Below are 27,683 nucleotides of genomic sequence, written 5' to 3'. Positions count from 1 at the left end.
AATAACAATAAGGAATGTACTTCAAAAGTCATTTTTGGCAGCAAGACCCTTGTGGACAATCTGAAGATTCAAGAGGTTCTATGTAAATGCAAATGTTTCTTTATTTCTCTATGTGTAAACTAATCAGTTTGCACAGATATCCTGCAAAATGGTAATGAACCAATTGGTCTGTGCAAGACTCTCTACAAAGGCAACGGATTTCTCAGCCCATTTAGTTTCTATTCAATGCATTATACTATTCCATCTGGACTAGGGCCTGTGTATTGTTATTGCTCTTATGCAATTATCTGAGCTCCCTTTTCTTGCCAAGATCTGGCATAAATTGACTGTACCTTATATCCCTGCATGTCTCCATTCTGTGTTTCAGGTGGAGGAGGCTCCCAGGTCAGGTCCAACTGTGTCGCCGTTGAACTTTGCACTTGCACATTCTGAGCTGGTGCAGTGGGAACTAAATGAAAGAAATGGAAGCTGTTATGCACAAGTATAAAACTGCAGTGCTGATATAAAATGTAAAAGGGGACATTGCTTAAAATGTCATTACTTTCCATATATTGAAGGTAGAAATGTAATACAGACCTTATCAGGTTTAATTATTACCACTTCTATTTAACTTTTACTTAGAACCTAAGAATCCTAGAGTACAAAAAGCCATTCAGCCCATCGTGTATGTGCCAGCTCTGTGAAAAAAAAGATTTCTTCTGTCCTGTCCCCGCTTTGATCGACTTCCCCATCCCCAGCCTTAATTCCCATGAATGTTGCTGTGCTTAATTCCCTGTCCAATTTCAAGCTGGATTAGAACATAGAACATACAGTGCAGAAGGAGGCCATTCGGCCCATCGAGTCTGCACCGACCCACTTAAGCACTAACTTCCACCCTATCCCAATAACCCAATAACCGCTCCTATCCTTTTTGGTCACTAAGGGCAATTTATCATGGCCAATCCACCAAACCTGCACGTCTTTGGGCTGTGGAAGGAAACTGGAGCACCCGGAGGGAACCCACGCAGACACAGGGAGAACGTGCAGACTTCGCACAGTGATGCAGCGGGGAATCGAACCTGGGACCCTGGCGCTGTGAAGCAACAGTGCTATCCACTTGTGCTACCGCACTGCCCAATTGAACTAGACTATTTTAAAGCTCAATGTTGTCAAGGCTAAAGATTTTTTGTTCCATTTATGAACATAAGAACTCGGAGCAGGATGAGGCCTCCTGGCCCTTCGAGCCTGCTCTGCCATTCAATGAGATCATGGCTGATCTTTTGTGGACTCAGCTCCACTTTCCAGCCCGAACACCATAACCCTTTATTCCTTTGTTCTTCAAAAAACTATCTATCTTTATCCTGAAAACATTTAATGAAGGAGCCTCAACTGCTTCACTGGGCAGGGCCTCGACCGCCAGAAGTGACGCGCGGACAGCGCTTTTCATGCCGGTTCCAACCCGCGCATGCGCGCTTGACATCACCGCGCAGACGGCACGAACCCGCACATGCGCAGTGCCGTCTTTCTCCACCGCCGCCCGGCAAGACGTGGTGGCTTGATCTTGTCGGGCGGCGGAGGGGAAAGAGTGCGTCCATTTTGGACGCAGGCCCGATGATTGGTGGGCACCGATCGCGGGCCTGTCCCCTCCGGAGCACAGTCGCTGTGCTCCCGTCCAAATCGGGCCCCAGGATGCCCCACACGGGCATCTGGCGCCCGTTTCATGAATGCAGCGACTAGGTGTGGTTGCTGCCGTGGTGAAACGGGTGTGAAGGGCCGGCCGCTCGGCCCATCGGGCTCGGAGATCTGCCGTTCGCCGTGAAAAACGGCAAGCGGCGATTTTTACGGGGGGGGGGGGGGGAGAGGAGAGAATCGCGGGGGGGGGGGGGGTTGGGGGCAGGGGGGGGCGTAAAAAATGTCGGGAGGCCCTCCCGCGATGCTCCCAGGCCGCGTGGGGAGCGCAGAATTCCGCCCCCTGCATTTTAACTGATTTCAGAACTGTTCCTTGATGCCAACTCATGTTCAAGCTGACAGTGTCCAAACTCGGTGCTTTACTAAAGCCTGAGATTATCGTTAACATTCAACATTGGTGTATCATCAAGACTTTCACTCCAAAATATCACCCATTATCGACCTGACACCCCTTCCTGCTGAGAGCCTCATTCAAGCTCTCGTTACTTCCAGTCTTGACTTTTCTAACAGCTTTTTTGCCAGCCTCTTCAGATAAATGCAAACCAGACTCTAATTCTCAGTATCTTATCCTGGACTAAGACCCATTCATCTATTACCTCAAACTTCCACTGACTTCAAAATTAGCAGTTGTTCTGTCGTTTTTCTCCTCTTGTGCTATCATCACTGCTCGCATTCTTTGCGCTTCATGACTCTGATAAACTGCTCCTTCCTTCCTATTCTGCACCCCAAAAGCCCTATTGAAACTTACTTCTACAATACCTTCAGTCATGTTGCCAAATTCAAATAACTTCTCATCCTGCTTGGGTCAAACTCTAAACTGTCCAGTGTCTTAGTACAATGTTCCACGATAAAGGTGCTACAAAAATCTTTGCTTTATGTCTGCCCATTTAACTGTGTATTTTACAAAAATAAATCAGTTAAAATAGCCAAAAAACATTGTATTCTCACCATCAATAAATTGGCTAACACACAGGTAAGCTCTTGCAATGCATGAGTGTTTCGATGCTAGAATGAAGATTCCAGAATAGAACCCTGACTCAAAAGACCGTAACTTTTATTTTGTTTCTATAAAATGCGGGGGAACAGAATCAAGGACCACTAATTAGTTTTAACAAGAAAAAACATTTATTAAACATTAAAAAATTGGAATATAACTCCTTTATTCCCCCTTTAGCTTAACAATTACACGCAGGTTGTATGATTGGCAGATAATAGAAAGTATGTTTGAAGCTACACTGATCTCACTGACACACAAATTCTCTTTTCAGCACACAGGATGACTGTGGTCAAATACACACTCTGCTCTGAACCCAAGTTAGTGTCTGCTAGATTTCTCCTCAGAATCGCCCAGACGATGATCACATGAAAGCTTCAAAATTCCACTCCCAAAACATGCTTTAAAACCTTCTCTTATAATAATGTTTTTCCTTTGTGGTTTGCATTCAGAAATCCAGACCAGGTTTTCCAAATTGCACTTTTGAACAAAGCTTTCACTCTGCTTTTACACAAACTGCAAGATCCATCCACTGATTCCCATAGTTATTTCAACTTATGTTCCACAGGTTGTAGTAACTGAAAATCACTTCAGGTATCTTTCTGGCGAATCAGCTTTCTTCTTACCTCTCTCTGTCTTTACTGAATAGTTCTCCGTTCTCATCGCTTTAATCTCAGGTGTCTTGGAAACTTCTCTTCATTTCTCTAGTTTCCTTAACTAGCTGCTCTTGTTTTTTTAACCATTTCTCCATGGTATGGCTTTTCTTCTGGAAAAGCTGAGAGAGAAGTTCCCTCTCGAGCCTGCTAAACCAACTGCTTCCAGCAGAGCTGTGAGAGCTATCTTCTCACTCACCAACTATCTTCAACTGCCCACAAATGAGCTAAACTATAACTTAAAAGCTTCTCTAACTTACAAGGCTCCAGTTGCTAAGCAACCACTGATGGTTTATTTATTCTTCATGCTATAGTCCTTTTTATGGACAATAAAAAGACAGTTATAACTTAACCAACCCTTACACATACAAACACATTTGCCCAGCATGATTCTAACAATGGCCGGGATTCTCCCCTACCCGGCAGGGCGGGGGGTGCCCGGCGTAGTGGAGTGGCGTGAACCTCTCCGACATCGGGCCGCCCCAAAGGTGCGGACGTCTCCGCACCTTTAGGGGCCAAGCCCTAACATTGAGGGGCTATGCCCACGCCGGAGTGGTGGGCGCTCCGCCGGCTGGTGGGAACGGCCTTTGGCGCCACGCCCGCCGGGGACGAAGGGACTTCGCCGGCCGCCGGAAGTCCGTGCATGCGCTGGAGCATCAGCGGCTGCTGGCGTCATCCCCGCGCATGCGCAGGGGAGGGGGTCACTTCCGCCTCCGCCATCATGAAGACCGCGGCGAAGGCGGAAGGAAAAGAGTGCCCCCACGGCACAGGCCCACCCGCCAATCGGTGGGCCCCGATCGCGGGCCAGGCCACCATGGGGGCATCCCCCGGGGCCAGATTGCCCCACGGCCCCCCCCCCCCAGGACCCCAGAGCCCGCTTGTGCTGCCTGGTCCCGCTGGTAAGGTAGGTGGTTTGATTCCCACCGGCGGGGCTGGCATGACAGCAGCGGGACTTCGGCCCATTGCGGGCCGGAGAATCGCCGGGGGGGCTCGCCGACCGGCGCGGCACGATTCCCGCCCCCGCCGAATCTCCAGTGCCAGAGACTTCGTGACACGGCGGGGGCGGGATTGACGCCGGCCCCCGGCGATTCTCCGACCCGGCGGGGGGTCGGAGAATCCCGCCCAATAGGTTTCACTCTTCCAGGCATAGAAACATTAAATTAAACCCAATAAAAACTATACCTTATTTCTAATTTTTATCAATACAAATATAAATCCCTTAAAACTACCTTTGTGTTCCTAACATGAGTTTCCAATCTTGGAGAAGTTATTGGGGGACTATGTTGAATTAAAATATGGTTTCTCCACAATGAGGGAGGAAGGGGAATCCCATAGAGACTTGATTATTGTTCATCTGCTCGTTCCCTTAGCCAGGGAATATTATGTGTTCACTGATAGGACAAAACGTACTTAGCATAGGTCAGGGTGAATCGCGTTATTCTTTTACAAGAATCACTGATGGAGCAGTCTTCAATAATTTACTCCACTTGGTGATAGAAGTAGTAAAATTAAATTGATCAACAACCTGCAAAGTTTAAATATATAGTCACAAGTTTGGGCAGCACAGTGGTTAGCACAGTTGCTTCACAGCTACAGGGTCCCAGGTTCAATTCCCGGCTTGGGTCACTGTCTGTGCGGAGTCTGCATGTTCTCCCCGTGTCTGCGTGGGTTTCCTCCGGGTGCCTCGGTTTCCTCCCACAGTCCAAAGATGTGCAGGTCAGGTGGATTGGTCATGCTAAACTGCCCAAAAATGTCGGGTGGGGTTACTGGGTTATGGGGATAGGGTGGAGGGTGATCTTTCCAAGGGCCTGTGCAGACTCGATGGGCCCAATGGCCTCCTTCTGCACCATAAATTTTATGATTCTAATCTATGATTGAGGACACTGCATCCATGTGCTCTTTATCCTGTTCTTAAACAGCGCACAGCCCAGTAACAGGTATTATGGCTCAGATTTTGTGGGCAGCAGCGAACAAACAGCACACACTGTTAATTATGATTACAGCTTCCCGTAGTCTTTTAGTGGGATTTTTCACAGAAATTTAAGGAAATTAGAGATCTATTTCAGCATGACATCCTCTATAGAGGTTCTGGGACTTATGGGAAAAGGGACAAGCAATAGCGTGTCTCTTTAACTAATCAATTTGAGAATATCAATGAGCTCTGATACTTTCATTGTTATTTTTCTTGCAAAATCTAGGACATTAACAGTTCTACAAATATGCTATAGCTATTCAATCAGAGCCAGAATCGATCGAGGTGGGTCTAGATCGATTTGAGCGGCAATATCACAATTATAAAAATAAAGCAGATCAAAGGCACACAGTACCATCAAGCGGACTGTGGCGGTTACAGTTAAATATAGATCCTTCAACATGAAATTAGTTGTTAAATCCAACGCGTATCGTTTGAAACTTGCATTTGTCTCAAAATACAATTTATCAGGACATAATGCTGGAATGTTACATATTGCGCAGAGTGGTCCTGAGGTAACAGTAAAGTCATGGCCAGTTTGTGCTGTACTTTCAAATGTTTTCAGTTTTCATGCAATAAGATTTTGAGACGAATTAGATACTTGGCAGCTGGAGATTATTATGTCTACTTTTCAGGAGTCAAAATATTAAAACATTGCGATTTTTCTGGCAACTATTTAGGCTGAATTAGGCTTATACCCAGATACAGACAAGGGTTTGGTGCAGAGCATCACTGTGTTTCCAAAATACGTTTATCTGGCTTTTAAAATCTCTCCATATCTGCCCCTGCATGCCCACCCCCCCATATTAATGCTAGTGGCTTACCTGCTTCACCGACGAACACTTCTTGAGGTGGGCTGGTTGGTCCCTCTCCCACTGCATTGTAGATGCTCATCCTGATTTCATAGCGCCTATGCTTACTCAGATCTGTGCAGATTCAGAGAGAAAACCATTAAAACTGGCATAAGTGATAAGATATCAAGTGCATTTTTAATGCTCAAATATTCTAATCAAAAATGATACACTGCAACTTTCCGAACGATAAATGGAGAACAAAACTATCCCCTGCTGATTAAGTAGACGGGTGATGAAGAGTAGCGGACAAGTGGTTTCTGAATCCAAGTCTAGGCATTGTCATTGGGTAACACCATTTAGCACCTGCAACTCCGTTCCCCCACCCAAAACCCTCATCAGGTTTGCACTATGCATCTCAAATACTTTTATCTTCTCTCTAAATCTGTTCTTATCCTGGCTCATTTCTACCAAGGTAATTAACCAAGTTAATTACTGGTAGTTCTGCCCCCGTACACAGCATTTCCCATTTCCGTGGGGCAGGACTGGAGTCAGGCCAGGGTTTGAGCATGTGCATTTCGCAGAGGCAACTGGTCATTTAAATCACCAGATGCCTCTGGTGAAGTGGGATTTTGGAAGAACAGGAGCGTGGAATCCAGAGAGTGCAGATTAAAACAGGCAAAAGGAGGCCTGAATTCGGTGAATGCTTTCGGATAACCAGGTACACCTTTGGAGAGGTGAGATCTACCTTTAGATAGGGTTTCAGGATACCTTTGGGTGAGGCAAGGAACCTTTTGAGAGAGTTACGGCAATCTATGGGATTGTTAGAAAGAACAGGGGTATGCACTTCTATGCATAAACTCATTGGAACTGTCAAGCTGTAAAAGAGGTGTCCATTTGTCAAGGAAATGTCAAGGAATCGTTCAGCTGTTAGGAACTGACCAGCTCTCAAAGCTATCCAGGAAGTGTAAAATCTGTCAATCTGTTAAAGCTATTCGGGAAGTGTCTAACCTGTCAAGAAACTGTTGAAAGATACTAGGTGAGTTGGCATGGGAAGGTAAGCACAAAGAGAGATGGGGAATCATTTGGCATGAACAAAGAACAAAGAAAATTACAGCACAGGAACAGGCCCTTCGGCCCTCCCAGCCTGCACCGATCCAGATCCTTTATCTAAACCTGTTGCCTATTTTCCAAGATCTACTTCTCTTTGTTCCCCACCCGTTCATATATCTGTCCAGATGCATCTTAAATTATGCTATCGTGCCCGCCTCTACCACCTCCGCTAGCAAAGCATTCCAGGCACACACCACCCTCTGCGTAAAAAACTTTCCATGCACATCTCCCTTAAACCTTTCCCCTTTCACCTTGAAATCATGACCCCTTGTAATTGACACCCCCACTCTTGGAAAAAGCTTGTTGCTATCCACCCTGCCCATACCTCTCATAATTTTGTAGACCTCAATCAGGTCTCCCCTCAACCTCCGTCTTTCCAATGAAAACAATCCTAATCTACTCAACCTTTCTTCATAGCTAGCACCCTCCATACCAGGCAACATCCTGGTGAACCTCCTCTGCACCCTCTCTAAAGCATCCACATCCTTCTGGTAATGTGGCGACCAGAACTGCACGCAGCATTCCAAATGTGCCCTAACCAAAGTCCGATCCAACTGTAACATGACCTGCCGACTCTTGTACTCAATACCCTGTCTGATGAAGGCAAGCATGCTGTATGCCTTCTTGACCACTCTATCGACCTGAGTTGCCACCTTCAGGGTACAATGGACCTGAACTCCCAGATCTCTCTGGACATCAATTTTCCCCAGGACTCTTCCATTGACCATATAGTCTGCTCTTGAGTTAGATCTTCAAGTTGGCATTAGGTGCACATCAGGGTTTAGGGCAATGGGAGAGGGTAGTGAGACATTATGTTAGCATAAGGGTATGAGGGGCCATGGGGTATGCTGGAAGGACACCAAGTTGGCATGGAGTGAATGGGCCATGGGGGATAGGTGTGCATGTATTGGCATAGGTTGGCATGAATGGGGTACAGGGTATAGGGAATATGTGGGAGGGTGATGGGTGAGGGCTGGATGGATAAGTTTTATTATTATATTTTTGTTTAATTCAGTGCCGGGCACAGAGACAGACCATGCATCCACCCCGCCTCTGTACCTGTAAGCTTGCATATTCATTCAGTGGCCATGCCCACCCTGACTCCTGTTTCAGGCCATCTGCCCCCTACCCCCAGGAGACCATTTTTAAAAGTCAGGTTTGCCGAGTCAGAACATCTCCTGATTTGGAAAACCTGACCCAGGGGCAGACATCTGGGCCTCCGGTTATTATGAAAATTACACAGATACCCCTCCAATTTAATCAAACTTTACTGCTGAACATTAATGTAAGATGTGCCAGATTTATCCTCCTTTTTAAACAAGGGCACGATGTTTGCTGTCTTTCAACCCTGCAAAGTCGTACCAGTATACAGAGATGTTACATTTATTCACCAGTTCTGTGCAAATTATTGCCCTAGTCTCCTTCGAGCATCTGAGATCTTTCACTTGTCAGCAAATTGTTTGCTTCAGTTGTTAACAGTCTGATCTTTGAGTCAGAAAGTCTTGCATACAACCTTGTCTGACACCCAGCTGCCACGTTTTGGATGAGATTACAAATATTAAAGATGTGCTGATACTATTCAGAGAGGTAAATGGAATTCTGGGTATATTGACCAAGACTGCCTCCTTTATCAACAGTATGAGAAAGAACAAACCAGTGATTCAACCTGCTATTTATAGAAATATGCTGTGCAGAAGCTGGCTGCAGTATTGCCAACAAAACAAGTCATAGCAAAAAGTTCCTAAAGCACTTGGCACATCTGAGACAGATGATAGCTACTTGTTAACTATAAGTCTTCCTTTCTTTGCTTTAACAAACACCTCCTTACATACTTCAAAATATTATTTGGCATGTGTTACAGCATAATATTTGGGTCACGAAGCAATATTTTCAACCTTGGTGAACCACACCCAGAAAATAACCAGCAAGTAATTCTAGGCCTTACTGGACTTAGTATTGAGGTAGAAGCTGGCCAGGTGATCAATGTTTCAGTAGGGAAACATTTTGGGAATAGTGATCATAATTCCATAAGTTTTTGAATACTCGTGGGTAAGGGCAAGAGTGGTCCTCAAATGGTGCTAAATTGGGGGAAAGCTAACTACAATTAGAATTCGGCAAGAGCTGAAGAATGTGGATTGGGAAAGGCTGTTTGATGGTAAATCCACATTTGATACGTGGGAGTCTTTGAAAGACCAGTTGATTAGAGTACAGGACAGACATGTTCCTGCGAAATGAAGGACAGAAATGGCAGGATTAGGGAACCATGGATGACAGGAGAAATTGGGAGACTAGTAAAAAAAAAAGGATGCATACATAGGGTCTAGGTAATTAAAAACATAGAAAGATTTTGAAGAATAAATGGAAATTAGGAACGAACTCAAATGGGGAGTTAGGAGGGCTAAAAGAGGCCATGAAATGTCATTGGCAAACAGGGTCAAGGAAAATCCCAAGGCCTTTTATACATTTTAAGGAGCAAGAAGGTAGCTAGGGAAAGAAGGAAAAAGGAGGAAAGTTATGCATGGAGTCAGAGGAAGTGGGTGAGATCCTTAATGAGTATTTTGCATCAGTATATTGACGTTAGGGATGGCTGTGTGAATACTCTAGACATGTCAGAATAATGAAGGAGAAAGTATTGGATATCTTAAAATGCATTAAGGTAGTCAAGTTCCCTGGGCCGCTTGGAATATAGCCTAGGTTACTTTGGGAGGCAAGAGAGGAAATAGTTGCGACCATATCAGCATCACCTTTGACCACAAGTGAGGTTCCGGAGGACTGGAGAATAACCAATGTTGTCCCTTTGTTTAAGAAGGGAAGCAACGATAATCCAGGTAATTAGCATCCGGTGAGCCTGATGTCAGTGGTGGGGAAGCTGTTGGAGAAGACACTGAGGGACAGGATTTATTCACGTTTGGAAGCGAATGGACTTGTTAGTGATAGGCAAGATGATATTGTGTGGGGAAGGTCGTGCCTTACCAACTTGATAAGAGTTTTTTGAGGATGTGACAAAATTAATTGATGAGGGGAAGGCTGTGGATGTCTACATGGACTTCAGTAAGGCGTTTGACAAAGTCCCTCGTGGCAGACTGGTACAAAAAGTAAAGTTGCCTGGGATTCGGGGTGTGCTAGCTAGATGGATAAAGAACTGGCTTGACAACAGGAAACAGAGAGTAACAGTGGAAGGGAGTTTTTCAGAATGATGATTTGTAAGGAGTCGTATTCCACAGGGATCAGTGCTGGGACCACTGTTGTTTGTAATATACAAGTAAATGATCTGGATGTAAATGTAGATGGTCTGATTAACAAGTTTGTAGATGACACTAAGATAGGTGGAGTTGCAGATAAAGGGTCAGGGAATACAGCAGAATATAGATAAGATGGAGAGTTGAGCAGAAAAATGGCAGATGGAGTTCAATCTGGACAAATGTGAGGTGATGCATTTTGGAAGATCAAATTCAGGTGTGAATTATGCAGTAAATGGTAGAACACTTTGGAGTATTGACATACAGAGGGATCTGGGTGCTCAGGTCCATAGTTCCATGAAAGTGGCAATGCACGTGGATAAGCTGGTCAAGAAGGCATACAGCATGCTTGCATTCAGTGGCTGGGGCATTGAGTACAAGAGTTGGCAGGTCATATTACAGTTGTATAAAATGTTAGTTGGGTCACATTTGAAATATTGCATGCAGTTCTGGTCGCCATACTATCAGAAGGATGTGAATGCTTTGGAGAGAGTGCAAAGAGGGGCTGGTTTAGCACAGTGGGCTAAGACAGCTGGCTTGTAATGCAGAACAAGACCAGCAGCGTGGGTTCAATTCCCGTTCCACCCTCCCCAAACAGGCGACGGAATGTGGCGACTAGGGGCTTTTCACAGTAACTTCATTGAAGCCTACTTGTGACAGTAAGTGATTATTATTATTAAGAAAGTTTACCAGGATGTTGCCAGCTATGAGGAGAGGTTGAATAAACTCAGATTGTTTTCGTTGGAAAGAGAAGGCTGAGGGGAGACCTGATTGAGGTCTACAAAATTAAGAGAGGTAGAGACAGGGTGAATAGTCAGAAGCTTTTTTCCAGCGTGGACGATTCAATTATAAGGGGGTTCAGGTTCAAGGTGAGAGGAGGAAAGTTTAGGGGAGATGTGCGGGGAATGTTTTTCATGCAGAGGGTGCCTGGAACGCATTGCCAGTGGAAGTGGTGAAGGCAGGCACGATAGCAACATTTAATATGTATCTTGATAAGACACATGAACGGGCGGGGAATGGAGAAATACAGATCGTTTGCGCAATAAGTAGTCGGTCTAAATAAGGAATTTGGATCGGCGCAGACTTGGTGGACTGTGCTGTAATGTTCTTTGTTAATTCAATTACTTGCCTTCAACAGCGATTATTTCACTGTTTAAAAAAAGACTTCTTCCCAACCATTCTAGTATTATAATGCTGAAAAGTGGGATTATTATCATTCTGTTTAATGTCCCTTACTATATTCCCGTATACTATTATTCCCGTATACTATATTATTCCCGTATACTATTATTCCCGTATACTATATTATTCCCGTATACTATTATTCCCGTGTACTATATTCCCGTACACTATTATTTCCCGTACCAGCCACCCCGAACAGGCGCCGGAATGTGGCGACTAGGGGCTTTTCACAGTAACTTCATTTGAAGCCTACTTGTGACAATAAGCGATTTTCTTTTTTTTGTCATATTCCTCTCCAGTGGCCTTTTGCAACTCATTTTCATATTTTGTTATGTTTCTTCCAAAGTTTATCCAGCACTTTTTCTCTCAAGGTTTCATGTGGTATATTTTGTTTTGTTATGTCTGTGCTGATTTTCCAATTCATCCATTTTAGAGGTTGCTCATTTAGTTTACACTATTATTTTCTGCTTTTTATATGTTTTGCATATTTAATGTCACATCTTTAGAAATTTTATATTTGGCCTTGACATTTGCCTTTATTGAATTTATTTCAATCCATTCCTCAAACCTGGGTTCTGTTGACTTGAAATTATACATTTATTTCCTGGTCCTTGCTGGCTCTGGCTGGCAGATGATCTCAGATTTGAGCTTATTATGCAATTAGGCATCCACAGCTTAATTACTCAGAAACTGTAGCTACCTTTTTGACTGTTAAAGAACCATATTTAGGTGGGAGTACCCCTACTGAGTCCATGACACATTGGGTTGAATTTAACTTGAAGGAAGTCCTGACATTGAGGTCCAAATCGGGTTGATGGCTACACGGGTGACCAGTGGGACACGGGACGAGACTTTTAGTGAATGTCCAGTTAATAATGGTAGCTAGCCATCAATGGGTAGTGGATAGGAGGAAGACACAGCAGCTGAAATGCAGGCACCATATTTAAGGGGATGGTAGTACTTGGATCAAAGACATCACACATAGAGACAACTGAAGAGAGACTAAACAAGGGCTGCTTTCAAGGAATGGCTGCAGTTAGAGCAAGGGTGGCTCCCACATTCAGTGATGCCTCCCTGGTGGTGCTTCTCCAGGCAGAAAGGGCACAGAAAGAACTGCTCTTCGCAGTCAGCGGGAGGTCAGTAAGCTTCACCATGCTTGGGCGTCATCTGCAAATGGACAGAAACAATAACTGACTATCTAATCCTCCTTTCCGAACAACCCCCCTTCCTAACTACTCCCACTCTCTGTGTGTGCACACACACACAGAAACAATACAATGCTTGGGGTTGATGACATGATAATGGTTGCATTTGTGTAGGTGATTCAATGTCTTGGTGCGCTTTGGCAAGGTGAGCGGTACTTGTAATACCAAGTTCAGAGCCCTCCATATAATAAAAGGCACCAATGAAATGTGAGAAGAGGTTGTCGATCCAGGCGTTGGTTGTGACTAAGCACCGATGTTTCGAGCAAAACACATAGCTGCCTCACAGGGAGCTGATCACTGCATTGTCAATACCACATGTCTAATTGCAACAAGCCATGCAGTGGCACAATGCTGAACACTGAAGTTGGCATAGAATGATGAATGCAGCTGGACTTTCAGAGTCAAACGACACTGTGTTGGTCTATGTTTGCTGAAGTGAGTTTATAATTCTGGAGAGCAGACAAGAACTGGAGGTGGATGCCATCACTCGCTGTATTAGTGCTGAAGGAGAAGGCAATGGAGCTCGGATGGTTTCAGCAGGGTAGCCTGTTGCTAATAATGAGGGGAGTATGGAAATCCCCTGATGAGTACCAGCTATGGTGCATCTGTGGCTACTGGTGAACTCAGCGAGCTCCAGGCAGCAGGAATTATTTTTATTATTTTGATCTGGAGACCCATAATCAGAATGTGCCTTTAAGTTGAAGACTTAAGGTTGAAGAAACCTGCATGTCAGGACACTGTGTTCCTAGGTTTTATATTAGCCAGGCTCCTTGGCACCGAGTGGGTCTTGGGAACCAGGTTTGGAGGGAGTTGAGTTGATCGGTTGCCTGGCAACAGGTGGGTTGGCCAGTGACAGTGTTTTTTTTGCCTGATAATGGTTAGTGATTGTTTCCTGCACGATGCCTTCTGAGAGAACTGGGCAGAAGTGTTTAGATCTTGGAAATGAAAGGAACGTTCTCTCACTTCCCCCTGCTTGCTGAAGTGAAAGAACTGCTTTATTGTTCTGAAAGCAATGAGTGCACATCCTTTACTGTGAACCTGAAATGATGCTGCGTCTGCAGAGAAGGTAGACAATCTTGCCAGAAAAAGACATCTCAAGTACAGTTCTGGTCGCCTCATTATAGGAAGGACGTGGAAGCCTTGGAACGGGTGCAGAGGAGATTTACCAGGATGTTGTCTGGTATGGAGGGAAAATCTTATGAGGAAAGGCTGATGGACTTGAGGTTGTTTTCGTTAGAGAGAAGAAGGTTAAGAGGTGACTTAATAGAGGCATACAAAATGATCAGAGGGTTTGATAGGGTGGACAGTGAGAGCCTTCTCCCGCGGATGGAGGTGATAGCACGAGTGAAAATAGCCTTAAATTGAGGGGTAATAGATATAGGACAGAGGTCAGAGGTGGGTTTTTTACGCAAAGAGTGGTGAGGCCGTGGAATGCCCTACCTGCAACAGTCGTGAACTCGCCAACATTGAGGGCATTTAAAAGTTTATTGGATAAGCATATGGATGATAAGGGCATAGTGTAGGTTAGATGGCCTTTAGTTTTTTTCCATGTCGGTGCAACATAGAGGGCCGAAGGGCCTGTACTGCGCTGTATCGTTCTATGTTCTAAGCCTAGAAGGAAGAAGTACCAAATCAAAAACTGAATTTCAGAAAGACACTACTAGAAGTCTTCCCGGTAGATCAAATATCTTTATCCTTTTATGTTTATTAATATTTTACTTCCCTTTCCAACACCCTTTCCCCTCTGTATTGTTTGTGTGTGTGTGTGTGCGCACAGAGTGGGGGTAGTTAGGAAGAGGGGTTGTTCGGAAAGGAGGATTAGATAGTCAATTATTGTTTCTGTCCATTTCTGTCCAGGGGCTGGTTTAGCACACTGGGCTAAATTGCTGGCTTTTAAAGCAGACCAAGGCAGGCCAGCAGCATGGTTCAATTCCCGTACCAGCCTCCCTGAACAGGCGCCGGAATGTGGTGACTAGGGGCTTTTCACAGTAACTTTATTGAAGCCCACTTGGAACAATAAGCAATTTTCATTTCATTTCATTATAAAACTGTACATAATAAAAGGTTACTTGTGTTAAAATTACAAACCCAGTGATTGCAGTTTATTTGGATTAATCAAGGACCCCGGGTATTTTAAATAAAATCTTAGTTCATCTGTGTTGTGACTTGGGGTCAAGTGGGGCTGGAATTGACCACGTACTAGCCCAGGGTATTGTGACAGCCAAAACATCACTCTAATCCCTCTCACAGTTACAAGCAGCAAATGAGGCACCAGTGATGACAGTTGAACCACATTAGATCTCAAATGAGACACCACCATCTGAGGAGACAGTGTCACATCATTCTAGTGCACCCTCCACCAGTGCAGATTCTCTCAAGTCTGTCAGTATTGACATGCAGTTAGAAAGAGTGGCACCAGGTGGTTAACTTTGTTAAGGAAGGAAATGACAGCTGCAGTCTTTCCCCATCAAAAGACTCAGTAAGAGTCCAGCAATGCTCAACTTCATGCAGATGGGAATTCTTGTTGAAGAAGCAGATACTGCTAGTATGATATGTGTAAGCATCTGTCAGAGTTCCCAAAGGCTGTTCGCACCCATGAGCAGGTCAGTGGTGCATTGTATCTTGCTTCTCTGTCCATAGCTTCCCCATTGAGTGTAACAACCCTCATGGAAAGCCCCATGCAGCAAATGTTTAAGGGAGACACGGGAGAAATGTGCCTGAATGAGTGATTCACATGTCTCCCTGGCACGCATGTCAATGCCCGCTGACAACGAGTTATTACCGTTGCCCGCTCGGGACTTAAATCTCTTTCAAGTCTTCCTCTTCTTCAGGGAAGGAAGCAGCGTGCTCACCAAGGTCCTCTTTCTCCAACATGGACCCGAGATGCCTGGAGCCCTCGCCAGGTGCTCAAGTACATCCAATGAGCAGGGAAGAACAGGTGGGCCTTGAAGGGCATTTCTAAAGCATTGAACAGATAGCCAGCATTTCATTACTGGGGTCTGCAGTAAACCTAAATGGTTGACCAAAACTCTGCCAGTGTTTCACTGGTACTTCATATTTTTCCCTTCTCCTTTAGATTGGCATCATCTTCCTTCACATCCTGATTATTCCGTGCATATAAAGCAGCAACACTTCCTCCCACCATATCATCTTTCCTGGATAATCTGGGATTCTACATATTGAATTCACCTCCATAATCAGTGGTGAACTACACTTCCGACATTCCTATTTTTTCTTCGGACATATGGGGCGGGATTCTCCCGCAACTGGCCGGATGGCCCGACGCCGGTGACAAGAGCGGTGCAAAACACTCCAGAGTCGGACCGACCGGAAGATGTGGAATCCTCCGCACCTCCGGGGGCTAGTCCGGCAGCGGACGGGTTAGCGCTGCGTTAACCGACAGCTAAGTTGGCGCATGCGCAGAACCGCCAAAGTGGTTCCGCGCATGCGCAGATCGGCCGGCTTGTTTCCTGCGCATGCGCAGGTTGTTCTTCTCCATACCAACCATGGCTGAGCCCTACGGCGCAGAAGAAAAGTGTGCCCCCACGGCACAGGCCCGCCCGCAGATTGGTGGGCCTCAATCACGGGCCAGGCCACCGTAGGGGCCCCCCACCCGGGGCCAGATCCCCCGTGCGCCCCCCCCCCCCCGAGGACTCACCTAGCCGGCTACAAGCCAGGTCCCGCAGTGATGGACCATGTCCATTTCACGCCGGCGGGATTGGCCAGGAAATGATGGCTGCTCAGCCCATCGGGGCTCGGAGAATTTCCATAGGGGGGCCACTGCTAACGGCCCCCGATCGACGTGGCATAAACCCTGCCCCCTCCCGAAAACCAGCGCCGGAAAGTATGGCAGCCGGTGTCGGAGCAGGATTTGCGCCGCCCACGGGGATTCTCCGACCGGGCGGGGGGGTCGGAGAATCCCGCCCATGGTTACAATTCCAATATTTTTTCAAAAATTGTTCAAGAATTCAAGTGGAGGCTTGTTAATTATGTTCCTAGCTTAGTGTTAGATGTGATTTACCCTTTCTGAATGTATTAGCAGTGCTACCTTTACTGCTCCTCACTTGGTGAATTACTGAGTGCTCAAATTCTCGCCAGATCAAAATGTTCAGCCATTCCAAATTTGCAGCCTTGATTGAGGAGTTCTTGAGCCACAATACCTGGCGCAGTGATACACAAGGGCAAGGGCTTCAACTGAACCGATGAAAAAACAGACACCCTTATTTACTGTCACTGCCAACTGATTTCAATCTGATGCGAATCACTGTCTCACATCTCCAATTACATAGTATCGTATTCAGGAAACACGCAGGATAACTTTCAGGAAAATAGGTCGCTTCACCACTGTCAGCTGGTGACTATGCAATCTGCTGAATGAAAATCACAGGGAAGTTACACTTTGAAAGATTGGATTTAGTTTTGTTTCTCCAAAGTGAGCATTCCTAAAGTCGCAGATTAGACCAAGTAACTGCTGGAATTATGTGCTAAGTATTTGTTATTATACATTCGCAAGATACCTCATAAAACAGGGTTTACCCATATGCATGGGGAAAAAAGTTAACTATGGTCCAGTAGCATATATTAAAACTTACAATATTACACAATTTTACAGGTTTAAGAAAGAAAGTGTGTCAGATGCAGCTTAGGATAGATTAAAAACAGACACGTGCCAGGCAAAACATTTCCTTAAATAGTTTTTCTTTATGAAAGGCACAGATGTCACCTCTGAAGTTATTTCACTTTAGAATTATATCATGGCTCAGTGAATTTAAACAGTAAAAATCCAAATTATACACTCCAGGGAAGATCAACGGTTGATCTTCAATTTGCGCTGAGGTAGCTGCTGTTGGCTAAGGGACAGTAGAAGTGCTACATTTGGCATCAATAGCAGTGAAGATTAATGAAAACCATCTGGAAAAGATACTGGCACTTCTGAAAATTAATTCCTGGCATGTGAGTGCTGCGGGCAAGGTCAGAATTTGTTGCCCATCTCTAAATGTTGTGTAGAAGGTGGCAGTGAACCACTTCCGTGGACCACTGCAATCCATCTGGTGTAGGGACACGCACAATGCTGTTATGAAGTGAATTCCAGGATTTTGACACAGCAACAGTGAAGGAACATGTGATATCGTTCCAAGTCATGATGGTATGTAGCTCGGAGGGAAACTTGCAGATGATGATGTTCCCTTGCATCTGTTACTCTTGTCCTTCTAGAACTCTAGGTGTTAGAGATTATAGGTTTGTAAGCTGCTGTGAAGGAGGCTTGGCAAGTTGCAGCTATGCATTTTGTATCTGGTTCAAATTTCCAGTCTCTGACCTGTTCTTGTAGGCACAGTATTTATGTGGCTGATCCAGTTACTTTTCTGGTCAATGGCGGTGGTGGAAAATTCAGCAATGACAAAGCTGTATCATGTAAAGGGGAGATGATTTGATTCTCTCGTTTAATATGGTCATTGTCTGGCAATTGTGTGGCGCAAATGTTACTTGCCACTTACCATCCCAAGCTTGAATGTTGTCCAGGTCTTGCTGCATAAGGACATCACAGAATCACAGGGTTGCGGCATGGAGGAGGCCATGTATCCCACTGTGTTTCCATTGGCTCTCCGAATAAGCAACTCGCCTAGTTCTGCTCTCCCGCTTCTTTCCATAACACTGCACATTCGTTCTTATCGAGTGACAGTCGAATTTGCTTTTGAATATTCAATTGAACCTGCCTCCGCCACATTCCCAGGCAGAGCACTCCAGACCCTAATCACTTACTGCATGAAAATGTTTTTCCTCATATTATGATTGCTTCTTTGATGAATTATTTAAGTGTGTGTCCTCTCGATCTTGATCCTTTCCCGAGTGGGAAGATTCTCCTTTGCTGCTCTGTCCAGACCCCTCATGATTTTTTACACCTCCATCAAATCTCCTCACAGCCTCATTTTCTCCAAGGAAAACAGTCCAAACTTCTCAAAACTATTTTCATAACTGAAATTCCTCATCAGAGGAACCATTTTTGTGAATCCTTTCTGCACTCTCTCCAATGACTTCACATCGTTCCTAAAGTGTAGTACCCAGAACTGGATGCAAGACTCTAGCGGAGGCTGAACGAGTGATTTATTAATAAAGCCCATGATACTTTATGCTTTATTAACTGCTCTCTCAACTTGCCCTGCAACCTTTAATGACAAATGCACATTTACATCCAGGGCCCTCTGCTCCTGCACACCCTTTAGAGTTGCACACTCTATTTCATACCATCTCTCCGTGTTCTTTATACCAAATGGAATCACTTCACATTTCTCTGCATTGAACTTCATCTGCCACTTGTCCACCCATTCCACCAAGTTGTCTATGTCCTTTTGAACTTCTACACTATCATCCTCACAGTTCAGAAAATCTCCCAGTTTTATATCATCCGCAAACTTTGAAATTGTTCCCTATACACAAAGGCCCAGGTCATGAATATAGATCGGGAAAAGCAAGGGTCCCAACATTGATCCTTGGGGAATTCCACTCCAGCCCAACAAACATTTATTAACCACTATTCTCTGTTTCCTACCACTCAGCCAATTCCATATCCATTTTGCTACTGTCCCTTTCATTCCATGGGCTATAACTTTGCTGACAGGTCTATTGAGTGGCACTGTATCAAACACCTTTTGGAAGTTCATGTGCACCACATCAACAGCATTTCCCTCTTCAACCCTCTCTGTTACCTCTTCAGAAAAATCCATCTAGTTCGTTGAACACGATTTTCCCTTAAGAAATCCATGCTGGGTTTCCTTAATATTATGCCCAGTGCCTCAATAGTTTCCACGCTCGTTTCTCGCAGTATTCTTGGGCACATTTCATCCAGTCCCCGGTGTCTTATCAACTTTAAGTACAAATAATCTATCCTCTACATTTTCAATTTTAAACCCTTCTAATGTCTGATTTACCTTGGCCTGGGTAGCATCTTCTTCCTTGGTAAAAACAAATTCAAAGTATTCATTTAATACCTCAGCTTTGCCCTATGCCTCTATGTGTAGATTCCCTTTTTGGGCCCTTATTATCCCTACCCATCCTTTTACCACTTATTTCCTACTTATGTGCCCACAGTAGACATTGGGATTCCTTTTTATGTTAGCTGCCAGTCTTTTTTTATATTCCCTCTTTGTCTCTCTTATTTGCTGTTTCACTTCCCCTCTGAACCCTCTATATTCAGCTGGTTCTCAATTGTAGTTTCTAACTGACACCTGCTGAAAGCACATGTTTCTTCTTTATCTTAATTTCTATCTCCTTTGTCATGCAGAGAGCTGTGCATCTGTTACTCTGAATTTTTCTATTCGTGGAAATATACCTTGAAGGTAGCCCATTGATTAGCTACTCTTTTACTTGTCAACCTTTGATACCGCTATTCTGTAACGCCACTGTGGGCAAGTATATGGTCAATTCCAGCCCCACGACTCCCAGAGTCACAACACAAGTGAATTAACCAATAATTCTTATTAAAATTCCCGAACTTTGACCCTTAGCTGTCCAATGATTATAGTCACCAGGTTTGTAAGTTGAAACACAATTACTGTTTATTTATGAAAAGAAGTGATAAATTATGTTGCAAATACACTTGGATAACAACCAACCTAACCTACTACCTACTCCCTTTAACTGTCCCACCCTCCATCCACACACACACACATACAGGACAGACAAACACAGAAGGAAGAGAGGTGAAAATAATAAAAAGGACAAAGGGGAAAAGCTTTGCTTCAGATGATGGGTTCTTGCAGGCTTTCACCACAGTAATTTGGAAATCACAGTCCTTGCTTTACAGTCTGTACTCACAATTTACCTGTTGAGACAGAGTCCTTGTTTCATCAGGCTTTGCTCTCAGTCTGTGGCCTGCCTTCAGGCCTTGTTTCATGAATCCAACCTTCACAGACTAATTGGAGAGCGAGAGCTAACTGGATCTTTTTTGGAGGGCCTTGGCAGCCATTTTCTGGAGAAGAGTTTTCTGAATATTTTCCTCTCCACTGCCAGAACCAAAAGTGAAACTAAAATGGAACCTCGTGGCTCTGAGAAACATTCTAGTGGGAAGATATCACCACCAGTTACTGGCCAGAGCGCAGCCTTTTGGGCCAATGCATTGGCCACCAGCCACATCAATCAAACTGAGTCATCACCGAGGCCAACCAATCTCCAATGACCAACATAAAACAGCACAGCCTCCTGGATCCTGCTGTTTGAATTAAAGGAACAGGCCATCACTTTCTTCTGTTTAAATTAAAATAGCAGGCTATCTTAAAGAAACAAATCCATAAATCATCCATAGATAAAAAATGTAACTGCAAAAATAAAAGAAGGGGAAAAGAAGGGGAAAACAGGGAATAGACAGGGAATGGACAAGGAGGAACAGGGAGGACTCTTACAATTCAGTCCAAATTTATTCTGACCCCAGTGAAGTTGACTTTCCTCCAGTTATTTTGTTTCTACTCTGCACTGTTTTCTATTCTTTTCCATAGTTAGCCTAAACCTTATGCTACAATGTTCACTGTCACAATGTTCCCTGACCCCTAAATGTTCTTCGGCCGACATTTGATTTACTTGGCCCACCTTATTTCTAAAAATCGGGTCCAGCAATGTCTCCTTCCTTGTTGTACTGGAAACAAATTGAAAAACATTTTCCTGAACACACTCCAGGAACTCTTGACTCTCTCTGCCCTTTACACTAATGCTAGGGATAATATATATGTATAGACAGTCTACATTTGGATAATTCTATCCCAGTCAATATTTGGTTAAGTAAAGTCCCCATTATAAGTACTCTATCATTTTTGCACCTCTCAGTAATTTCCTTGCAAATCTGTTCTACTACATCCTTTCCACTAGTTGGTGACCTATAGACTAAGCAGTGTAATTACACCTTAACTAGATTATGTCCTAAACCCCTCTGGATCATCCTCTTTCTTCAGCACTGCGATGCTCTCCTTAATCAATACCTCCACCCATCCCCCTTTTCTTCCTTTCCTATCTTTCCTGAACTTTTTGTATTCAGGAATATTTAACACCCAGCTCCCTTCCTTGAGCCAGGTCTCTATTATGGCCACAGCAATGTATTTCCACATAGCTATCTGTGCCTGTAACTCACCAACCTTATTTATCATGCTTCATGCATTCACATAGATACACAGTAACCTTGATTTAGACTTGATTACTTTCTCCTTTACTCTGACCCCACTTATTAATTTACTATTCCCGGCTCTAGTGTTATCTATCTTTCTGAATTCCACCTCAGGGTGCTCTGCAGCCATTCAGTGACATCCTTGACCTTGGCACTTAGAAGGCAACACACCATCCTGTATTCACGTCCGTGGCCACAGAAACAACATGGACGACACCAGAGTCTGAGGATTCTGAATGGCACAGCACACTAGAATCATCAACAACTATCCCCTTTTCAGACATTATGATGCGGGAAAGGTCATTAATGAAGCAGCTGAAGATTGTTGGGTCTTGGACGTGACCCCGTGGAATTCCTGCAGCAATCTCCTGCAGGTGAGATGATTTGCCCCCAACAACCACAGTCATCTTAATTTGTGATAGGTAGGACTCCTACCATTAGACCCCCCCCCCCCCCCCCCCCCCCCCCCGCATCCCCCCCGATCCCCAGTAATTTAGTTTTGCTGGGCTTCCTTGATGCCATTCTTGGTAAAATGCAGCCTTGATGTCAAGGAAAACTACTCTCACCGCACCTCTTGAATTCAGCTTTTATGTCCATGTTTGGACTAAGGCTGCAATGAAGTCAAGAGCTGCGCGGTTCTGGCAGAACTTGTGGACCATACATTAGCATGGAGATGGACTTCAACCAGAATGACAATGATGTTAGCAATCAATACTCATTTCATTTCATTTTCATTCATTTCATTCATTCATTTTTCATTTCATTTCATTTCACTTTCAATACTGATTCATTCATGTTTTAATGACATCCAATTTTAGCATGTGATGCTTTATGCCTTATGAGGGGGGAGAAGATCAGATCAGCAGGGGATTAAAGCATGGTTTGGATTTCACTTGCAAACATTTAATCGTCTTCTTTCTGATCTTGCAAGCAATTTGATTTTTTTCCAAACGGGGACAGGTTTCTTAACTTTGTACACTTCACGAAGGGTATCAATCTCAATGTTCCTCCCACTCACTGCCAAGGTACGTTGCCTCCGCAAATAGATATACCTGAGAACCAATTAAACAATGGAAGATCAAGTATGAGCATCAGCTGATGGTCAGAGCCAATCCTGGTGTTTCTGTGGTGAAGAATTCATTAATAAAAAAAGTGTGTTGTAATGCGAGCTGTTAGTGATTTTGTTTCTTCACGTGAATACAATATTTCCCAGGTGTGGTGATATGATTTGCATAGCTGTCTGCCATTGGGGCAAAACACCGGCTTACCATTGGCCCTGGTCGGTCATGTGCCTCTCGACCGATTGGTTGAGAGCAGTCATGTGACAGCTCTCCGATTGGTCGTGAGGCTGAATTAACCACGCCTCCTTGCCGAGGTATAAATAGTCAAACGCCCGGTGGTTGTCCATGTTATTGTAGACAACCGCAGGGCTAAGTTCTAGTTTATTAAAGCCTAACTTTTGTAAAGCAACTCGTCTCTCGTGCAATTGATGGCTCATCACCAGGTTTTTTTAATGAAGGTTTAAACAACCATCTGATAAAATTCTTCCAGGAAACAAGTTATCCACTTGTTTTCTGGCTCGTCATTTGCCAGCTGAAAAGACAGGAAGAGGGGTTTGTTCATGAAGACAACCTGCATCTGTTCAAATTTTCCATGCCAATGGGATGTGCATGAAAATAGTGACCACACACAAACACAAATGCAGTTTGACAACAGCACTGTGCAGTCCGACAAATGGTCAACCAATCTTGCAATGTAGTTTCATTTTGCCAGAAGGGTGCATACATCTCTAACATCAACTTGTTTGTTCTCCCCACAAAGGTGCTGGGGAACACTTTTGCCTCTGAGTCAGTTGATTGTGAGTTCAGCTCCAAACTAGGACTTGAACACATCATCCTAGCCTGACACTCTCTAATGCAGAACTGAGGGAGTGCTGCACTATCAGGACTGCAGCCGTTCAGATGGGATGTCAAACTGAGACTGCCTGCCCTCTCAGGAGGTTACATAGAAGGTGGGAGCAGGAGGAGGCCTTTTGGTCCTTCGAGCCTGCTCCGCCATTCATCACGATCATGGCTGATCATCCAACTCAATAGCCTAATCCTGCTTTCACCCCACAGCCTTTGATCCCATTCTCCCCAAGTGCTATATCCAGCCGCCTCTTGAATATATTCAAATGTTTTAGCATCAACTACTTCCTGTGGTAATGAATTCCACAGGCTCACCACTCTTTGTGTGACATAATGTCTCCTTATCTCTGAATCCTCAGACTGTGACCCCTGGTTCTGAACACACCCACCATTGGTACCATCTTCCCTGCATCGACCCTGTCTGGTCCTGTTAGAATTTTATAAGTCCCCCCTCATTCTTCTGAACTCCAGTGAGAACAATCCCAATGATCACAAGGTACAACTCAAAGAAGATCAAGGAAATTCCTCCTGGTGTCCTGAACAATATATATTTCTCAACAAACATCATAAAAACAGTTGCTAGGATTCTCCAGTTTCCGGCAGGGCGGACCGTACCGGTGCCAAGGAGTGGTGTGAACCACTCCGTCGTCAGGTCGCCCGGAAGGTGCGGAATCCTCCGTACCTTCGGGGGCTAGGCCGGCGCTGGAGTGGTTGGCGCCACGCCAACTGGCGCCGAAGGGCCTCCGCCGGCCGGCGCGAGTTGGCGCATGCACAGCAGCGCCAGCGTGTTCCCAGAACCGCTGGCGCGATTCCTGCGCCTGTGCAGGGGGTTTCTTCTCTGCGCCGGCCATGGCGGAGCTTTACACAGGCTGGCACGGGGGGAAAGAGTGCCCCTACGGCACAGGCCCGCCCGCAGATCGGTGGGTTCCCCCCCCCCCCCCCCCCCCCGAGGACTCCGCAGGCCGCCCTCAGAGCCAGGTCCCGCCCCGGTACAGACCTGGTCTAATCCACACCGCGGGACTAGCCGGAAACGGGCGGCCGCTCGGCCCACTGGGGACTGGAGATTCGCCGGGAGGGGGGCCTTGGTCAACAGCCCCCAACTGGCACGGCGCGATCCCCGACCCCGCCAAAAAAACGCGTTGGAGAATTCGGCAGTCGCCGTCGGATTCACGCCCTCCCCCGGCCCGGCCAGTATATCTGGTCATTATCACGTTACTGTTTGTCAGAGTTTTGTTATGTGCAAAATTGCCTGCTGCATTTCTTATATTTTTGCACTCAAAAGTACTTCATTGTCTGTAAAGTGCTTGGGAATATCCAGTGATCGTCAAAGGTGCTACTTGTTTATCACTGTTCCACAGCGGTTTAAGATATTGAGTGCTGAATTTAATGGTGCAAGGGACTTGAAGTGTGAACCCAAATCCCATCATAACTTTAAACTGTACACTGGTGCCCCAAAGTTCTCCATCCTTGTGCCTCGTTCTTCTAAAATACCAAATGATGAGTTACTCGTATTGAAGGAGGCCAGCAATAAGAAACAAAAGAACAGTTTACTGGCCAAACGACCGAGGCAAACCCAACCAGCTCCTCCATGAAGGAGTTCCCTGTGGGTAGATCCACTAAACCATTCATACAGATCATGAAAGTCCCGGGTTTGCAGCAGCTTTATGCCAGGGTGGGTCCCCTTAATTAGGGTTAGGGTTAGGTTGGTTGGGGTGACTAAATCTATTCACATCTCTCACTGTTACGGAAGAGGGTTATCAGCCAGAGTTGTAACTCTCCTCGTTTTCCAGTGCCCTGTGTGACAAGGATGGGGCACAACCAAATGACATTTGTCTCTGCCTAGACTCAGGCTTATTTGCATGAGATACGAAAAGGTGGCGAGCGCTCATGGAACTGTATCTCTGCTTGGGCTCCCCGTCTTCTGGAAAGGAGGAGAGAAAAGAGATAAAAATGGGGGTTTAAAAAGTAAATATAACGAAAAGAATGAGGAAGTTGACTTACTGTCCAGCTCGTATTGTGCTAGTGTGGAGTCACTCAGGTTCCGAATATTATACACAGCTACGGGATTGCGTGTGATAGCGTGAAGAGACAGATACAATGAACAGTGAATATTAGTGAACAACATCAATTTGGTAACTTTCGTTTAAGTAGCACCAAGTACAATTGAACAATATGTTAATAGCTTTGTTCTGGTTACTGTGAATCTTTGCAGGGTTATTGAAACAAAGCTCAAGCAAGGCTTTAAAAAAAACACAGGAAACAAAGTGCAAGCAATTAGTACAACATGACACAGGATACTGCAGTGCGTACTGCACACTACAGTGGTTATTTAAACAGTGGTAATAAGACACATCAACAAAACGCCTGTTTATTCTATGAACATTATTTTGTTGGGTATAAGCCTGTATTAGATGGTGCGCAGTGGGGTTCATGAGGTGACCCTGCGCAATTCGACATTAATATGTTCAGTGAGGCCTATTAGTGAGGCTGCTCCACATCCTCTGTTTGTATCTGCAACAGTTTAAGTTATGTGTTGGGGGAGACAAATAAATAGTTGGGAAGATCGCAATGATCACAGAAGAACGTGCAGCGCAGCTAAATGTAATTAAATACTAATAATCTGCAGATGTTATAAAATACTAAAATCTAGCTACATAAAACAAAGGAGGAACAAATTGTAATGTTCTTTTTTTTCTTATTTTGCATTAATGTATATTGATTTGACTATAATGTAGAACGATGGACATTTCACACATGAAATTATTAGACAGATATCCAAAAGCTTCACATTTTGCTTACCTAGACTGTGTCATGTAAGAGTAGTTGCAACAATTGAGTGTGGCAACTTCAGGAGAGATTGCATTCATCAAAAACTTCGACTGCTGGGAAATGAGACATTTGCTCACTAACCTATCCAGGGTTGATGCCACAGTGATACTTAACTGTGAACATACGAATTAGGAGCAAGAGTAGGCCATTTGGCCTCTCAAGCCTTCTCCGCCACTCAATACGATTGTGGCTGATCTGACTGTGGCCTTAACCTCACAGTCCTTCCTACCCGCTAAACTCTTTGATTCCCTTGTCAATCAAGAATCTGTCGAACTCAGCCTTAAAACTTTCAAATCCCCTGCTTCTCTGGGGAAGAGAGTTTCAGAGATTCACAATTTTCTGAGCGAAAAAGATTCTCCTTATCTCAGTCTTAAATGGGATACCCTGGACGAAATTCTCAGTTTGGGAGACTGGAGCTAAATTGCACCTGATTTGCGCTCCCTTCCAATCACCTCCTTTCACACTTGAGTGATTTTAAAGCGGTCAGCTGGAGATTGAAAGCACTTAACTCTGTTGAAGTGAAACCAGGACCTGTCAATCAAAGCTTCATGTTTCTAAACATTGTGGTTAGAGCACTTCGGAATCACTCAAGCGTGAAGGAAGGTGAATGAAGCAATGCTGACAGCTGTGAGTGTGTGGGAGCTGTTCAATCACGGCCTCGTAAAATCAGTATCAAAGAGAAATAAATGAATGGCTTGCAGCTCAAGGTCTGAGGTGGTTTAAACACAGCTAACTGATTTTCTCTTTCCAGCAATTGACAGTGCTTCCTGTGTCTGAGCCAGCAGATGTATTGTCCAGGTGAGTGTTAAAGCAGTAATTCTTTTCACTGCCCATGTCTGGACTGCTCTCGAGCTTCCAGTTTCCTGGGGGCTTCCTGACGGGGGTCATTTTTCTGGAGGGTCTATGGAGAGCGACTCTTTAATTAGGGGGTTTCTGTTGAGGGTCTCTTTATTTAGGGGATCACTGGGGGAGGGGTCTGGTG

General features: G+C 44.8%; 1 protein-coding gene across 7 annotated transcripts in view; it reads right to left on the bottom strand.

Annotated features, from left to right (window-relative positions):
- The window catches only part of sdk2b (sidekick cell adhesion molecule 2b), a 1,143,109-nt gene that overhangs the window by 189,992 nt on the left and 925,434 nt on the right, over nt 1-27,683 (bottom strand). For 6 of the 7 annotated variants that reach the window (XR_005458034.1, XM_038777821.1, XM_038777822.1 and 3 more), the window contains 3 exons: nt 25,874-25,930; nt 6,112-6,213; nt 333-448 (listed from right to left, as the gene is read on the bottom strand). Coding sequence is in view for 6 of the 7 variants with exons in the window: in XM_038777821.1 (XP_038633749.1) it covers nt 333-448; nt 6,112-6,213; nt 25,874-25,930 (275 nt within the window). In the remaining variant the exon portion in view is untranslated. The remainder of the gene's footprint in view (nt 1-332; nt 449-6,111; nt 6,214-25,873; nt 25,931-27,683) is intronic. The other variant, XM_038777823.1, reaches the window with a different exon arrangement.

This window comes from Scyliorhinus canicula, chromosome 18 (genome assembly GCF_902713615.1).
Source record: "Scyliorhinus canicula chromosome 18, sScyCan1.1, whole genome shotgun sequence".
Lineage (NCBI taxonomy): Eukaryota > Metazoa > Chordata > Chondrichthyes > Carcharhiniformes > Scyliorhinidae > Scyliorhinus > Scyliorhinus canicula.
This window is presented reverse-complemented; position numbering and strand designations above follow the sequence as displayed.